The sequence below is a fragment of the Elgaria multicarinata genome, chromosome 9, assembly GCF_023053635.1.
Source record: "Elgaria multicarinata webbii isolate HBS135686 ecotype San Diego chromosome 9, rElgMul1.1.pri, whole genome shotgun sequence".
NCBI lineage: Eukaryota > Metazoa > Chordata > Lepidosauria > Squamata > Anguidae > Elgaria > Elgaria multicarinata.
Genome location: NC_086179.1, coordinates 47,717,944 through 47,735,995, shown reverse-complemented (window position 1 = coordinate 47,735,995; position 18,052 = coordinate 47,717,944). Strand labels below are relative to the sequence as shown.

The 18,052-nt window shown below is 44.2% G+C and overlaps 1 protein-coding gene and 3 non-coding genes across 4 annotated transcripts in view; 3 read left to right on the top strand and 1 right to left on the bottom strand.

Moving 5' to 3' along the window:
• The first annotated feature begins 5,679 nt into the window (after nucleotides 1–5,679).
• On the top strand, nucleotides 5,680–5,751 carry TRNAW-CCA (transfer RNA tryptophan (anticodon CCA)). Its single transcript has one exon. It is a non-coding gene; the product is annotated as a tRNA-Trp (tRNA).
• A 705-nt stretch (nucleotides 5,752–6,456) lies between these two features.
• Nucleotides 6,457–6,528, top strand: TRNAW-CCA (transfer RNA tryptophan (anticodon CCA)). The gene has a single exon. It is a non-coding gene; the product is annotated as a tRNA-Trp (tRNA).
• A 3,338-nt stretch (nucleotides 6,529–9,866) lies between these two features.
• Nucleotides 9,867–9,938, top strand: TRNAW-CCA (transfer RNA tryptophan (anticodon CCA)). The gene has a single exon. It is a non-coding gene; the product is annotated as a tRNA-Trp (tRNA).
• Nucleotides 9,939–12,336: 2,398 nt separating this feature from the next.
• Nucleotides 12,337–18,052, bottom strand: part of SLC6A15 (solute carrier family 6 member 15) — a 30,163-nt gene continuing 24,447 nt past the window's right edge. The window contains exons 8-11 of the mRNA XM_063133824.1: nucleotides 16,227–16,419; nucleotides 15,756–15,915; nucleotides 15,320–15,482; nucleotides 12,337–13,779 (exon numbers count right to left, since the gene is read on the bottom strand). Coding sequence (XP_062989894.1) covers nucleotides 13,408–13,779; nucleotides 15,320–15,482; nucleotides 15,756–15,915; nucleotides 16,227–16,419 — 888 coding nt within the window. The 3' untranslated portion in view covers nucleotides 12,337–13,407. The remainder of the gene's footprint in view (nucleotides 13,780–15,319; nucleotides 15,483–15,755; nucleotides 15,916–16,226; nucleotides 16,420–18,052) is intronic.

Genomic DNA, 18,052 nt, shown 5'->3' with positions numbered 1-18,052 from the left:
TGCAGCACGGTACTCACATGATGCCGTGCCTGTCTTGTAGACACCCTGCCTCTTCCCCAGCCTTTTCTGTCTTTTCTTAGAATGGGGTAAGTCTGGTTTATGTTCCCCAAGTGAATTTAATGCACCCTGAAGCCTCCGTGTAGTGCTGTCCTCTTGCTTTTCTCCTTTGTTGGGGGCATGTGCTGTAAGGGAGAGCTTGCTGATGAAAGAGGAGGGTGGGGCAGTTCTCCTCCTCCACGCCTTTCAAACCAAGGAGCTGAGCTGGTGTAACATACTTTTCCTGCTCCAACCCTATCCCCCTCCATGCCCACAGCTCCCTTATTTTTAAAGATAAATTGATGAAACTTGGGACCCTGAGAGCTTTTAAGTAGGGCTTTGGGTATGCCAAGCTTGAATTGTATCGGTTCATCCTTTGATTTTTTAGGATTTTTTAAAAAAAATTCCCTGAAGCCATTGTCCACCAATGCGGAATTCCACCTGTTTGCTTCTGTGGAGGATCGATTTTCCTTTACTTTGATAATATTGAAAAATGTAAAACGTGACCTCTGAAAGTTTCAGGCTTGCAACACAAAGTGCAAGATTGGAATGAGGGTAAGACACTGTTGACTTCTTGTTGACTTCTCAGACAAATGGGTAGGAATAAAACCTTTATGTCTAGATGAGGGTTGCGCCTATGAAAAGATTGTTAATGACTTTTTTGTAGCAAATTTTATGGTCTTTAATTTTGTTCTGAGACATTTTTTCTGTGAGATTACAAATAATAGAGTTATTGTGCAAAAACTTGATTTTGGCTCTAATTTTCCAAGATGGAGGCCATTACGATGATTTCCCAAGATGCCCCTATATCTCATTTTAATCTACATGGTCATAAATGCCACCATTCCAAATTTCACACTTGTTTCACAATGTACACAATTTTTTTGCTAAGCCACTCTACTAAAAGGGGCGTTTCAGTGGGTGTCATTTGTATGCATGCAGCACCTGGTGAAAGTCCCTCTTCATCACAATAGTTAAAGTGGCAGGAGCTATTCTAGAGTGACCAGGTACAAAATAGGGCAGTTCTCCTGTCGCTTTAACTGTTGCGATGAAGATGAAGAAGGAATTTCACCAGGTGCTACATGCATACAAATAACACCTGCTGAAATTCCCTTTTCTATACAACTGTAAAAGATACAGGATCCCAGTCCTTCTTTTCATATGGTCACCCTAAGTTACAAGTCTTATTGAAAATATATTTTAAAACGTAAGGAGGAAAACAATGAATGAACTTGTTAAATGAATGAAAACATGCCACACAAAAAGTCTTAAGGTATGAATGGTTTATAAAGACAAGTAAATGCAAAAGAACATCAGATACAGAGTAACATGTGAAACGTGCAATGATTTAAAAGAAAATACATGTATACACCCTGCAGAACACACTCCTCACTGCTCCCCACACTCCATAACAAGGTCAGCTCCCAATGCCAGCTCAGCCTTGTGACAGCTGAGAAACAGTAACTTTGCTTTTGTAGAAAAGGGGGAAAACCTCTGCCTTGCTTACCTTATCCAGGAATCCATAGCAGCTTTCATGGCCCAGGCCCTGCTGCTTACACCACTACAGCTATAGCCAAAACTAGGACGGCACTGCTCTCTGGTTATTTTGTCAAAGGCAACACTTTGATGATCAGCTGCCTAGGGAAAGAGTGACTCCCGCAAATGGAGTCCCCCAGCCAACCTCTTTCATTTCAAAAGGCGCTAAATCACTGTGAAATAAGCAGGCTGCAGTAAAAAGGAAATGATCCATATCCATGAAATTGAAAGCCATGGCTTCAATAAAATGCACATGGTTCTCCTCACCTGCAGATTTGTCGGGATTTGGCCTGTACCAGATGTCTTGAAGAAAGCCCAAAGGCTTCTGGGTTTTTTCCCATCTTCACTATTCTGGACCTGTTCCAGTGTCCTTTCTCTTTTACTACCTCTTATTGCTTTCAGTTTTATCTTCATCTTTAGTTCACTCAGTTATAAGTTATGGCATAGGGTTTATCTCCTAATTTAAGGCATCTGTTGTCTGTTCACAGGGAAATGCAAAACATAATACTAGTCAGCAAGCATAAATTTTAAGAGGGTAGCAAAGAGCTGTGGTGGATTTTTGTTCATTTGTTAAAGAAAATATCTGCTATGCCTTTATAGCAATGCATTTTTAAACCTATGCAGTTGGTTTATGCCCCAATCTTGCTGTTTTAATGATTATCTCATTCGTTTTCTTGTATTTGGGGAGGGGGGTTAAATTCAGATACTGTCTTAGGGGCCTGTTCAGCTACAAATATCTGAACAATCCTATGCATGTTTAGACAGAAAAAAAGTAAGGCTGTGCACAGCCACCCTGACTCACCTCGGAAGCCGTTTTGGAGACTCTGAAACAGCCCCGATTCAACTCGGGGTACTTCAGGGCTTAGCTGCCTCACTTCGGTACCCTAAAGTGAGGTTTGGACCTCTGAAGCAGATCAGCCTTTGCAGGTTCCTGGGCACCTGCCATGCTCTCACACAGCAGGCATCCAGGAAAGCTGGGTACAAGGCTGACCAGGATTCCATTGGACTCTCCCCTCCCCTCCCTCCCCCCATATCCAGAGCCACCTCTGAGACTTAACTTTGCTATGTGTCCTCCTTCCTCAGAGCCATGATTTAAAGGTAAGATGGGGGGTCTCTCTCTTTTTCATAGCTCTAAGGGAGAAGAAAGCACAGCAAAGGTAAGTCCCAAAGGTGGTGGGGTCGGGGGAGGACCAGAGAGGGAGGGAGGGTGAGAGGTGAGTCTGGTGAGTCCAATGAACACATGGTCAGCCTCACACTGGCTTTCCCACATGGGTGGGAGGGGAGAGCGGCCCACCACTGCCCTGAATCAGTCCGAGGCCTTCGGAACCGATCCACTTTGCTTCTGGGTGCCTCAGGCTGACCCAGTACCACCTCATATTTGGGACGAGGCAGGTGTAATCGGCCTGCCTCTACTCACATTTGGGGCTTCATCCCAAGGTGGTGCACAGCCCTAAAATAATGTCCTACAACTCCCAGCATCCGTAGCCTGGCTGGCTGGGGAATGCTGGGAGTTGTAGGACGTTTTTCTGTCTAAATAAACTTAGGATTTCATCCTAAACCATTTAGGGATTTTAATATATTAAGTGGTATAAACATATTATAAAAATAAATAAATAAATTGGTAAATAGACATTTGCACACATACTTACATATTCCTGCATTACCCTCAACTGCCCCAATTTACCAATGATTTATTGGCAGATTATTGGCCATATTATTGCAAGAAAGGGATATGGAACCTGGTGTACCCTGGATGTTTTGGACCAGAACTCCCGTCATCATTGGCTGTACTGGGCTAGCTGGGGCTGATGGGAGATGTAGTCCAAAAGATCTGAAGGACCACAGATTCCCCACCTCTGCTCTAGGGAATGCCTAACTAACATTAAAGAGACTTGTGGAACCTTAAAGACTAAGCAGGTTTTTTTGTAGCATAACTTTTTGTGGGCTACGTATTACCCAAATTAACTATTTCACCAGATGCATGCTGTAAAGAGTTTCAGGCTTATATATGATGCATCTGGCTGGGTGGTGGTTGATGCAACTTGCCTCTGTCATGAATGCATGTGAACACATATGTAGGGATACCGAAATGCTGTGGAGCATGCAGTCTGCCCTTTCCCATGCTGGTGAGGCTTACTTTGAATGGCTGATAACCAACGTTTCAGCAATTGATTAACAAAGCTTCATGAAGCTTTAGGTTTGAATTTGGTCCCGTTCAGAGGAGCCTGGTGTGATTCAGACATCTCCCAAATTTGTCCTAATTATTCCGATTTGCTGTGGGATTTGTCTGACTCTGAAGCACACCCATTGTATTTGCCTTACATGTTCTGCAGTGAGGGCAGATATAAAGAACTCATTCAGCTTTTCTGCAATCTCTTTATTGTCCTTTAATACTCCTTTAACTCCCTTGGTTTCCCACTTCTGAGATACTTAAATTATTTATTTTCGATTTTGATATTATCAGCAATACACACCTCAAAACAATTTTTGCATCCCTTATTACTTGCTTTTCTTTTGTGCAAGTGTGTGTGTCTGTGTGTTTACACTTGTTCTTGTTTGGGCACAACTTCCATTTTCTGAAGGATGCCTTCTTTCCTCCAATAGGTTGCTTAATACTGATGCTCATTCAACATGTTGGTGACCTTGTGGACTCGGCCTACCTTTCCTGACCTGCAGTATGTATTCTAGCTGAACTTCTATTAACACATTTTGAGTAATCTCGATGTGAAGTATTACGGCACAGGCCTGGAGAACTACGTGACAGAAGACTGCCCGAGGGAAACAGGCCTTTGCCGTTATCTTCCTCCCAGTTAATTGACCATTGTCCAACTCTAAGAATGTCCTGCTAGACTTCCAGGCTAAGCACGGAATCAACAACCAAGGCAGACTAACTCAGCAAACAGAGGGGATTAAAGATGTGGATTCAGGATACAAGCAGGGTGATCAAAGGGGTTTCAGCTGAGAGGGAGGGGTAAGAAAGAGCAGGGATGTGGCTATTTAAACTTTGTGTATGCTCAATAAACTTCACTTGAGTGGCTTCGGTCACTTCAACCCTCAACCCTCAGTGTGTGCGTGAGTATTACTATATCGATGCATTTTGGAGAGATTTGATTCTCTTGACTTTCCCTTTCAACTTCTTTTCTACCAGTTGCCCTTGTTGTTTCCCCCCTTGTTTTCTTTTTTTACAAGTTTTCTCTTTTGAAGCCAACTATAACTGTGGTGGACTTCCTTGGCAGTTTTCCACTTGCATATAAATTAAATTTGATAGCATTGTGATCAGCATTGTGGTCACTATGTCCAATTGTTCAACAACACTTGCGACTCACACCAGATCCTGGCACCACTTAGGATTAAATCCAGGGTCGCCTCTCCTCTTGTCCTTTGCATGACCAACTATTTTCAGGCACAAACATTTGACCACTTTGTTTTGACAGGCATGTACCCTGTCTTCAACTCCCAAGTCAGCCACCACATCCTTTGGCGCACTGGAACACTTGCTGAGAGCCTCAGCTGCCCTCAGCCTCTGGATGCTCTTCCCAGTGAGGTCCATGTGGCCCCAACAGAGTCATCTTTTCATGATCAGGTTAAGACTTTCCTCTATTCTCAGGCATTTGCTGGCATGTGATGGGGCATTTCTGTCAGTTGTTTTCTCAGGCCCCAATAACTTGTTACAAATATTTTTAGCTGTTTTAAAGCATTTTTTAAAATTGCATGTTAAAGATTTCATATTGGGCTTGTTCTGATGACATGCTAACCCTTAAGCCACTAACCCTTTTGCAGCTTTAGCTATTGGGCAGTATAGAAAGGAAATAGAATGAATGAATATCTGAGAGTGAAATGTTTGTACCTAGTTGGACCCTGGAAGGTAATATTGGTATCTATGGTGTCTATTTGCTGGTTTTGGCCTTCTTCGGCCTCAAGCTAAGAAGGAAACAAATGGACATTGGGAGAAGCGAAAGCAAACTTTCTGGTACTTAAAGCCACAACTTTGAAAGCCCTGTACCACTGCCAACAGCCCCAATGCAGTGCCTTTCCTAGCCTGCCACCTAATCATGGCAGAGAGCCCCACAATAGTTTGTGCTGGGGGTACATTTCAAAATAAGTACTGACCTTGTGGCGCAATGGTAGCGCATCTGACTCCAGATCAGAAGGCTGTGTGTTCAAATCACACCAGGGTCAGATGATGATGATGATGATGATTCCTGTGTAATTTTTACTAGCAGGAAAGGGGATGGCCATGTGGCCTTTGCTCAATGCAAAGGACAGCAGCCCAGGACTCCAGCCAGGCATAATTTGAACCTACAGTCTTCCAATCCAAAGTCAGACAAAGCATTCTTTGTACCACACAGCTTCACCTGAGGTGGGAGGACATGTGCTGCCCAACCACTCTTCCCCGCCTTTACCACTACTACTCTCACTGCACTCTCTCCTCTCCCTGCTATCCTCTGTTCTCCCTCTCCCCATGCCCTCAGTTCTTCTGAGCTCTCCTCCTCCTCCCTCCCTTGTTCTTAAGAGATTTTCTTTTGCAGAATGATGCAGAGTGAAGCAATGGGCACATGGCTGCTCCAGAGAACCAAGCCAGCTGCTTACTGGCTGTGGCATTTACCACACCCAGAGATCACACGGGGGGGGGGGGGGGGCTCTGCTGGTGCTTCATTGACTGCCCCTCCTAAGGCGAGGGATTCACTCAGCCTCATGAGAGGGCCAGCCCTGGCCATCACACTGGAAGCTTCAGCCCCTCTGGCCCTGCATATCTGAGAATGACCTGTTGGAGCCTTTCTGGGACCTAGGAGACAGTGGTAACTCTGTAAAATTTATTCTGGTTTTGACCACTTTTGGCTCCTGAAATAACCTCTGTCATGGGTGCAGCTTAAAGCAGGTGTTGACCTTGTGGCGCAACGGTAGCGCATCTGACTCCAGATCAGAAGGCTGTGTGTTCAAATCACACCAGGGTCAGGATTCTGATTATTATTTTTGTCCCTGTACCAGGTGAGATGTAGGCAAGGGAATGGCTCTGCAGGGTTGGCTCAGTGCAAAACACAACAGCCCAGGGCTCATGCCAAGCAGATTCAAATCTTGAGATCCAAAGTCAGATGCATTATCTTTTGTGCCACTGGCCCTCTCACTGGATGCCTCTGCTCTTTGGTTTGACCTCTGCACACAAGAGGTGGGACCTGCATGGTCACACAACTTCAAAAACTGCCTGGGAAACTGAAGTTGGGTACAGGATTTAGCAAGCCTTGCTGCCAGCTTCAAGAGAGAGGAACCTTGGTGGCCATGTGCGTTTGACTCTTTTGAGCTGGAGCTGGCTTGTTTTGAGCCCAGCTGGGCCCAGAGGCATGGAAATAGTGCTACCCAGGAGTGGGGGGAATCTGGTTTTGGCCTGCTCTAGGAATGAAGGAAATGAATAGGATCGGCTACTCTTTCAGAGCAGGAGAAGCAACAGTGGCTCTCGCAGTACCAGCGCTGTAGTGGAGCCAGGACTCACAGCTCAAAGCATCAGGTTGTTTTTGTTTAGCTGGGATTATGATGTCACCTGCCACCCCACTCAGGCTTCCCTGTAGCTCTGAGTGTCCTGTGTTGGCTGCAGCAGAGCTCGAAAAAATTATGGGGCAAGGGTCAATACCGCAGAAGGTCAATCACAAGGCAAGTTCCTGAAAGCAAGGTACAAGGCAAAGAAGCTGACGAATGATGTTGTTTCAACACTGGCTAGATCTACAGTGAAGGCTTTTAACCCCAAAGCCTGCTGAGCCCAACCCAGAGCTCAGCTGCAGTAATTAGAGCTCCCTGTTCAGAGCCCTACTCCTGAAGAATAACTTTCTCCTGAGGAGTCCTTCTGTGCAAGTGAGTACTCCTTCTTACATGGCCCTACTGGCCTGTCGCTTGAGATTTATTTTATTTATTTACAGTATTTATATGCTACTCCCCATAAGATTTCAGAGCAGTGAACAAAAAATAGAATAAAAGGGACAAAAGAAAAGAAAAAGAAAATATCATATTAAAAATATCTTTTTAAAAGAAATAAGTTCTGATAAAACTGCAACTGGTCATTCAGGGGAAGCTTCCTGAAACAAGAACATTTTCAGGCGGTGCTGGAAGTGATACAATGTTGCCACCTGCCTGACCTCCAGAGTCAGGAAATTCGATAGGAAGGGGGTCACCGCACTGAAAGCTTTTTTCTGGTGGCCTCCATTTGGGCCATAGGAACCACCAGGAACATGACCTCAGATGCTCCTGGGGGTCAGGGGGTTGCTCAGCCTCTGCCTCAGAGCAGAATCCTCAACCATCATGGCAGCAGAACTTGATATGAGTTGCCCTGGCTCTCTGGGGTCTCCAGCACCACCTCTGAGGAGGACTGATACTGAGCTTAGGTACAATCCTCACAATAATTGGGGGGGGGGTTAATTTTCCTAGCTACGATATATTGCTGCTAACCCTGTTGTAATGTTAAATATTTGTGGGAGAGGGAGCTTGGTCTTGAATGGCCAATTAATACCCATTCTCTTTACACTTTGTCTTGAATGGCCAATTAATGCCTATTCACTGGTGGAGATGAAAAATGCTAGTGTGTTCAAATGGATCAATATAGCCACTAGATGTTTTGGAGTCTGCTTGGGGATTGGCATGATGAGTGCCTGTACTACACTACTGGGCAGGACTCAAACATACAACCCTTGAATACCTCACTGCTGCCCTATAACATAACAGTCCAACACAGCCTCCCTTGCATCACAGATTTCTCCTGCAAACCAGCCTAATGTTTTTTCTGGCCTGCTGGTCAATGGAAGCAGGATAGCCCATTGCATACTAGGGCTGTGCACAGACCCCCCCCCCCCCGATCCTCTTCGCGGCCTGATCCACAACTTCCGGATCGGGCCGATCCGCCCCACCATGATCTGCCTGTGGCCCGGTCCGCTTCATTACAGAGCTCTGGATCCAAATCACAGCTCCATTTCCCCCCCCACACACACACACACATAGACTTACCTGGCTGTGCCACCATCACCACACAAACTGCAGCGGCAGGGCCAGGTAAGCCCCCCCTCATGCACGCCACTTACCTGGTCCGTCACAGCTCGTCACCAGCTTCACTTCAGCCTGCGGCTCAACCCAGAAGTGTAGGCCCCGCTTGGGGCCTACACTTCCGGGTTGAGCTGTGAGCTCAAGTGAAGCTGGTGACTGGCCGCGACAGACCAGGTAAGCTCCCCTCCCCCTTGCCCCCTTATCTGGCTCTGCCACCGTCGCTGCACGGGCGGTGGCAGCGCCAGGTAAGGCCCCCTTACCTTTTTTTCAAAGCTCCAGATTGAGGCAAAGGATCTGCCTTCATTTCGATCTGCTCCACGACACTCTGCTGCCCCCTGATCCTCTTTGCCTCCGCCTTAAGGGGAGGCAAAGCACCCCGATCCACTTCTGCTTCTCCGACCTGAAGAGAAGCGGAGCACAGCCCTACTGCATACCTTCTGCTAAGGATTCAGTGAACAACCATCATGGCTGCTTGGCACCAATCTTGTGGCACAATGGTAGTGTGCCTGACTCCAGATTAGAAGGCTGTGTGTTCGAATCACACCAAGGTCAGGATGCTGACATTTTTGTTTGTCCCTCTTGCCAAAGATACAGGCAAGAGGCCAGCCATGTTGACTTAGCACAGTGCAAAATGCAGCAGCCCAGGACTTGCACCAAATAGGATTCAAACCTTCAGCCTTCTGATCCAAAGCCATGCACAGCCTCCGTTGTGCCACTGCTCCACTTGCTGAAAGTTGCTACATTCTGCCTCCTGCTATCTGAGAGCGTGTGTGTCTGTGGAAATAAGCCCAGAACTGCTCGACCACTTAGAGACAGGGAAATTATTCAGAATGCCTATCTGCCGGAAACCTTGATTGCAGCATGCATTCAAGCCATTCTGTGAACCTGGAGCTGCCTGGCTTGGGACTGGCTGTGTGAAGGGCTGTGAATATAGTTGTACATCTGACATTTTTGTTCTTTGGTGCTGGGGTGGGTTACATCAAAGAAACCAGGTGGACACGCTACTCTTTTGAGCAGGAGATGTGAAAGCAACTCCGGCAGAACATGAACCCACATTTTCCAATGCCTCTTTGGGGCTTGCCCACCCTCTGAACTGCCTCCTACCAGTCCCACACATTTTCCATTGCACCACAGGGTCATGGTTCCTGTTTGCATAATGCAGTGCCTTCTCTGTCTGCAGGTCAGCCATGGCAGATAGTCACAGACCTCCTGCCACCCGAGTGCCTTTGAATGAGGCTGTATTCTAGAATTGTCAGAGAGCATCAAGGACTGACCTTGTGGCGCAATGGTAGCGCGTCTGACTCCAGATCAGAAGGCTGTGTGTTCGAATCACACCAGGGTCAGGAGTCTGCTTTTTTCTCCCCCTCCCCACCATGCCAATTTGGCTGTAGCATGTGCACACATGTCCATATGGGTCCATATTCAAGCTATTAGTATCACACGTTGTGATGTTTTGAAGAACATATTCATGGGGCAGCTGAGGTTGCACGCTAGGAAGTGAAGTTGACCACCACTTCTCTTAAGAGAACAAATGTTCAGTGGTTCCCTATAAGCCATTAATGATGTTGACAGCAGCAAGGCCTGTTAGCCTTCATATAATCTTACAAAAATGGGGTGGTTTCAGAGCTCATTAACAATTACTCTATTGAGTCTGACCTATAAACAAGCAATAGGACAAACCAGAACATTTTTGTTCTGCTGATGGTGTTAACTGAGATACACCTCTAACCAACCCTCATCTGCTCATGCTTGATTCATATGAAGGATTTCTCAAGTAATAAATTATGACTCTGCTCCAAGGTCGAATGTTGCAGCTGGGTTGATAAGTTTTGCTCTTTCGAATTGCCCTCTCCTTTCGCCCCTGGTTAGCTTAGAAGTTGGGCAGAGATGCAAACTTCCCACGATTCTACTAAATATTATGTTATGCTTACTAAATCTAAAGCTGACTTTTGTCCAGAGTCAGTGAGGTGCATTGAACTCCTATTGTTATTCTAAGACTATGTCTCTGACCATCATTATTTACCTGCTTCTGCACTGTGCCTTCATCTAAGCCGCCTGCCATTAGCTCTCAGTTGATTTGAAACTTCTAAAGTTAAGGGGCATGACCTAGGGGGGATCTACACTACTGCTTTAAAGCGCTTTATAACAATTTTGACAACTGTTGGGGCCCAGGACACACTGCATATACAGTTTTCAAAACGTTTTCAAAGTGCTTTAAAGCGCTTTAAAAGCAGTAGTGTAAATCCCCCCTCTTTTGAATGTGGTTTTGTGTCACCTAATCTGCAGCAATAAAACTGATGTCCCGGAATCTTTCTCTGTCCACCTGTCTTAAGGTGAGGGAGCTAAGCCACCCAGACACCGAGGAGTCTATACGTGTGAATCTTATAACTTGAACTCACCACAGTTCTCAGAATTCCAACTCAAAGCTCATTCTGACTGGAGTCTATATTAGACTGAGTTTTTTTTTTCCTGTTTCCATGGCACCAGGAGGCCTTCACCTTGCTTTGAAGTAATCCCAGCTTCCAGTAAGAAAAGGTGTTATTTTTTTATTAAATTAAAACTGGGATGGGTAGAGCCCCTTAGTGGCCAGTCTACTTTTGACTTAGAGTGACAGGCCTATAGCCTAGCACTCCTCCATCTCACCAACAGCTCATGCCTGGTGCTCTGCCAGCATTGATCCATTGCCTCCATGGATTGAAACTCTTGAGGGAAATGGATGCTGGTCCATTGCTAGACCTAGGTTCAGGGTCTCGGGTTCTACATGATGCTCAGGCCTGGAGTTTCCTCTAGTGGGACCACTGGTTCTTCAGCCTCAAAGGCCATGTCAGGGCTGGACTTCTAGATCATGACATGGATTCTGATTTAGGTGTGTGCAACTGGGCTGGCAGAAATTGACTTCCTGAGCCCTCCTTCCCAACATAGGCATGTGCAAGGGGTGTGCCCAGGCACACCCTAATGTCTCAAGCAATAAGTGCCGAATTGAGGGGGGCATTGAGTAAGGATCCAGAGGGGGAATGGTCCTCTGGCTGCTTTGCTGCCACTGCCCCCAACAGCGTACCATTGTTGCCAGGAGCAGGAGTGAAAAGGAATTGCTCTGCTGGGAGCCATACTTCAAAGAGGCCAGGAGGAGGGGGGCCTTGAAGGCTTATGTCACCTCAAAAGCCCCTCCTTTGGACAGTGTCACCACAATGCCCCACGTGCAGCAGTCCTCCCTGGTCAAGCAAGCAGAACACAGAATAAGGCATCAGTGTCTACAGTGCTTAAAAAATAAATGAATAAAAATGTCCTTTATGATTGAGACCGTCTTTCCAGCCCTCTGAAAAAGAAAATGCCACACAGAGGGTTGGGGGAACTGGTGTATGGACTTTGCTGTGGGATGGAGTGGGAGGCTTCCTGAAAATGAGGCAGGGGCACCATGTTTGGAGGACTGGAGGAGTTGGTACCATTAAAACAGCAAGAGGAAAGAAGATTCTGCTTGGTCCACACTGAAGAACGTGTGCATTTCTTTATCAAGTTGCAAGTGTTTCTTCCTGCTCTCCCCATTTCTACTTCATTTGACAGAAATGGAATATTGTTTAAATAAAAAATCTATACATTTATAAACTATGTGCTCTCATTGGCTGTTGGTTTTATTTTTGGAGTGCTGTGTCATGTACCTCGCATCACCTACATATTGGTTCATTTGAGAGAGATAAATGTTGCAAAATTCCAAAAAAATACAATGCACACACCTTTCCACTCTCTTTATTCCTAGATTAAATGTAATGGCATACAGTTCTTAATTATCACTGATGGGAAAAAAGAAGATTTCCTCTCTGCATAAAACAGAAGCAAAACTGAAACTTTTTTAAAGCCATCTTGCTTCAAGGTTTGAAGCTGTTACATACAATATTACTATACATATGTACATTACATGTATATTATATATAAATATAATATATGTAATCCTGTAATCACAATAAATATCAGGAAGGGTCTTTTATTTTATTTTTTTAGGCACACAGCTTAGAAAAATGCAGAATCTGCACAATCTTTAAGAGTCTTGGAGCGACTCACTCTGACATAATTTTCACACTGAAAAACCAAATATAGTATGTAAAATACAGCCACATCCTATGCAGTTCCCCAGAGCCTGAGGAATTTTGTGTTTCCAGCATAATCGTACTTGGTTTTCTAATACTATTGCTCTATACAGCTATTACACGTAAGAAAATAATCTGCAGGGTTTTAAATGTGTTGGTTTGCTTTTTTTACCAATTTTTTTTTAATTTACTCAGCTAGTAGCCTAAGGAACTGTGAATGCTTAAAAAAAGTACAGGATATCTACAAAACGTATGTACAAATAAGTGCAGTCAATACAGGCTTAGTGAATTCTTTGGAACAAATTTTTCCAAGACGGGGCAGGGGGGGTTAACTTGCAGGAACAAAGAAAGGATTTCCAGTTGACAGCAGTAGAGAAATATGAATTCACTTAAAAAATTGCTACAAACTGAGGTAACACCTGTACTTTAAAGATAGAAAACTTTCAAATTAAATGCAAAAATAATTTTTAAAAAATTGGCAATCCTGACAAAGCTAGGTCATCACTGATTGATATTTATGTGCATTCCCTTCAGTACAAATGGTAACCAGAGAATCGAGCCAAAGGGACTATTCAAGCTATTAGTACCACACATCATGATGTTCTGAAGGACATATTCATGGGGCACCTGAGATTGCACTCTAGGAAGTGAAGCTGACCACCACTTCTCTTAAGAGAACAAATGTTCAGTGGTTCCCTAAAAGTACAGAGACGTCAACACTGCTTTGCAGCTACAAATCGGATTCAGGCATATCGGACATGTTTGCCATTATGTAACCAATACCATAGCGACCATTGGGGGCAGTATCCACCGTTGGGGAGCCAGTCTGTTTTCGGTATATGTTTTTGCCAAAGGTTGGCGATGGCACCTCACTCGGACTCTTCCCATGAATCAGACTGGTATCGTCTCCCTCAAGATTCACAGGCTCCTTTATAATGCGACCCCTTTTGTAGGAAACAGCTGCCAAGCTACCGGAGCTATCATCAATAAGGTTGCAGCGGCGAATCACATAGACTACTGGAACAGGGAGCATTGCCAAAACAATCAGAGACACACAGACAATCAGCCCCCACGTTGGGTAGTTCTGGAATTCCTCCACTGCCTGTACAATCCAAGAGAAATGTCAGAAATATCATTAGCACTTCTTCATGTCCTAAAGCCAACTCCATTGCGTTCCCAGGCACAACACCCCATTGGTTATATGTAGTCATTCCATCCAAGTTCTAAGCACTAGTAATAGGCATTTCCCCCAAAATTCTCGTCAATCCCAATTTCTTCCTGGACTTTGGAATTCCTCAAATGGCTTGGAACAACTGTTACATTAAGAATTTAATTCTCTATTATTTCCCATTTCCAAAGTTTTGTACACAGCATTGCTATGCATGAGCAGCAGCCTTCAGTTGCCTTTATTTATGCATGCAGTTTGCCCACCCACACTATTACCATTGCCAAAATGCTGGCAAAAATCAATCTTGATGTGATTGTAGAGTGACTGGAGCCCCGTGCAGACATTATATCCTCCACACCAGGGGTGGGCAGCTTATGCCTCCTTGAGGCCCAGCATTGCGCAAAAGGCAGGATACAAATAAAGATGATGATGATGATGATGATGATGATGATGATGGTCCCCCAGATGTTTTGGCCTACAACTCCCATCAGCCCTATCCAAAATAGCCAATCATAAGGGATGCTAGGAGTTGCACTCCAACAAAATGTGGAGGGCCACAAATTGCCCACCCCTGCTCCACACAATCATATGGTGAGAGAGTGAGGCTGTGCAAACTAGCCCCATCCCTGCATCCCATGCTGGCACCATGCATTCCCACATTGGGCACACACTGGGGTGGGGGAGGTCTGAAGTGGGGAAGCCTGGTGAATATGTGTAGGCCATCCCCATGAGCTAGAACCATGACAGTGCAGGGCTCCTGCTCACGGGGACACCCTATGCATATTTGTCCTGCTTCCCCCCTTCAGGCCTTCCCCCAATGTATGAATGCTTGGACTGATGCTGGCATGGGGCACAATGAAAGGGGCAGGGCTAGCTCATACTCTCCCCACACACTGCAAAATGTGTGGAGAAGATAACAACAGTGTAGGGCTTGGATCAAGATTCTTTTTGTGTTGTGTTCCTCCAAATACACACATGGACATGTGTGCATTGATAAAATGCAGCACAAAAAGGATACTGATCTGATCATTTGTATGATTGTGTGAAAACTCTTATTTATTTATTTTTGGACTTTGTTTTGTCAATGTTCAGATACACATTCATAATGATGAGAAAGTGGGGTGAGAGTTTAAAATGACCTGAAGGAATCAAATACTGCACCAAACAGTGAGTGATTCTCTTATGAATCAACTAGGGCAGGATCTACACTACTGCTTATAATGGTTTATAATGTTTATGACAACTGTTCAGGCCCAGGACACATTACAAATACCATTTTCATACCGTTTTTAAAGTGTTATATCCTCCTTGGTGTAGATCGGCCCTAGGATTCAGGAGTGGAATGTAGGGACGCTTATACATAAACTGTAGATTTAAATTGCTTCTTATATTACTATATTATCTATATAGCTATAGCTGCACTCTTAAATTATTGGTGTTGCACATTACTATTTTAAAAATAAATGTCACTCACCTTCTCTTCAATCCATGCATTGTAACCTGGAGGGCTCAATACCATTTGGACAATGCTAGCTACCAGCAAGGATAATAAAACAATAGGGGAAATATATTTCCATGTGTAGTAATAGTATTGGTTTGGAGAAAAGCCAAGCATATCTTTCAGGTCTTCCATAAACCTGGAAAAAAGAGAACATTATTAGTTCATATCCTGTGTTGCTAAAGTTTGGGGTAGGACAGAACACTTCAGCTAATCTAAAAGAATTCGTATATTGACAAAAAATAAAAGAGATAATCTACTCTTTAGTGTATCATATGACTTAATATTGAATAATAGCAATAAAGAACATTAGCAGTCCCCCCCCTTTGTAAAAAGACGGTGTCAATAGCACAGTCATGATCACAACTGTGAACAGTATTGGGTATTTAAACAACTCAAGATAAGCACTTACTTGTCAATCCCATAAATATAAGACATGGCAATGTTCTCCAAAATGACGACAATAAGCAGAGGCAATGTAGCTGAGTAGTCATCAAACATAGTTACAAAGTAATTACCAGACCGCTGTACAAATATTAGGCCAATGCAAAATGCGAGAAGACAGCAAATAACTGCAATAAAGCACAGCAACAGGAAGAGGGGGCAGAGTTACCACAGATCGATAAATATATTTGGGATTCTGGATTGATATTACACCTTCCCCCCTCCCCTTGTATGGAACTGAGTTTTCCATATTTAGCACGTATTGTAAGAAAGGCCTGGGGACCATTTCACTGATTCTTCCCTGCCCTTCACTGCTATGTGGTCGTAGATGCATGGACTGCAACCATCAAGCTGCAAGTCTTAAACTTCAAAACAAAATATATCTTTGTCAAGGCCCTTTTTTCCTTGAATTTAAGGAAAGAGATGTGTATCAACTCACCAGTCAAAATTTCTTTTCTCACTTTGAAGGTATCAACTATAGGTGTCGTAATCCCTTCAATGGTTCCAAACATGCTGCCAAGACCCAAATTGACCAGCATAAGGAAGAACATCACGGACCAAAAGGGAGAAGCAGGGAAGTGTGTCATGGCTTCTGTAAAGGCGATGAAAGCTAAACCGGTTCCTTGAACAGCCTGTCAAGAAAAAATCCAAATGATTCAAGTGTGGTAGGAAGGCAGAGCATAATGAAAGCAGAATAAATATTGTATGATGGGCAAACTCACTGAAGGAAGAAACGGCAGAACCATAGGCTGCATCTTTGAGTTCCATACCTTAGAATGCTTCCAGTGAAGCTACTTCAGAATAAAAATGTGGTTTTTTTGCCAGTATGAATTGTACCTAGTACACCATAGAAAATTATCTCCAGCTTTGTTAATATGAATGCTGTCTAGTTTCTCTCTGCTTCCATTCTTCTACCTTCCAAGGAACCTGTGTGTTTCGCTAAAGGATGGTTGCAATTCTAAATACATGAATTTTAGTTTTTCAAACATGGTTGTTCAACCATTGTTTATTTGATTGATTTTTTTTCTTTCCAGTAGCCCCAGGGGCAGTTCTATGTGAAATGGCAAACCCTTACATCTGCTAGAACTGCCTTGAGAGCCATTTTTGATGGAAAGGCAGGCTATAAATAAAATAAATAAATAATAATTTAAATGTCTGAAACACTCTAAGAAGTTAAGAACACAAGAAGAGCCATACTGGATCAGACCAAAGTTCCATGTCATCCAGCATTCTGTTTACACAGTGGCCAACCAGGTGCCTGCGGAAAACCCACAAGCAGCACATGAGTGCAACAGCACCTTCTTGCCCCTGTTCCCCAGCAACTGGCGTACATAGGCATACTGCCTCTATTACTGGAGGTAGCATATACTAAAAGTAGCCATCTGACCTAGTAGCCATTGATAGCCTTATCCTCCATGAATTTGTCCAACCCCCTTTTAAAGCCATCTCTTCCACCATACATCTGAAGATGCTGGCCATGCAAACTTCATGATGTTACCATCAAGTCAGCCTTTTCCCCCCTCTCATCCCCACTTCTTCCAATCCAATTTTTGTAACATCTTGCCTGATTAAGAGATCTGGAGATCTTGAACGCTTACATGTTTTTGGTACCTTTGAGTTGGCCTAATGTGGCATAATTAACTATCCTAATTAGTTACCCTAATATGTATTTGGAATTTGCCTTATGGCCAACACAGCTACCTTTGTTTTTTGGGCATTGTCAGGGACCGATAATACTTCTCAGAAAGCACAACCCCCCACCAGACATTCTTTGGGCATTCAGTTAACACATGTTGCGTGGTGTGGCATTACAGCGGCAAGCTCTGCCCCAAAACCTGTGTGAGAGAGGCCCCATGCATAAAACTGTACATCAGGAACCTTGGAAAAATATAATTGCTGATCACAGTATGCATGGGGACTCTCTACAGATGTTCTAATAATCATGCATAAGCTGGGGGTAGAGCCTGCCACTGCAAAGCTCAATTTTCTACGCAAATTCATTGAATGCACAAATCATGTCTGTAAGGACTACAGAGGACGCTACTTCCTGGTGCTGTAGTAATAGTGCCATATTGCATATTGACATGAGCCAACTGTGTGTGTCAGTGTGTGTTATGGATGTGGCTGGAGCTGGGGAAAGTGGGGCCTGTTTGATGTCCTTCCTACATCAAAGTCAGTTTCTGCCTTTTCAGTTTGTTCCATGGTATGTACAAGTGGTATAGATCTGAGGGTTTTTTTTAAAAAAAGAGTTAGGTGTGGTAAGCA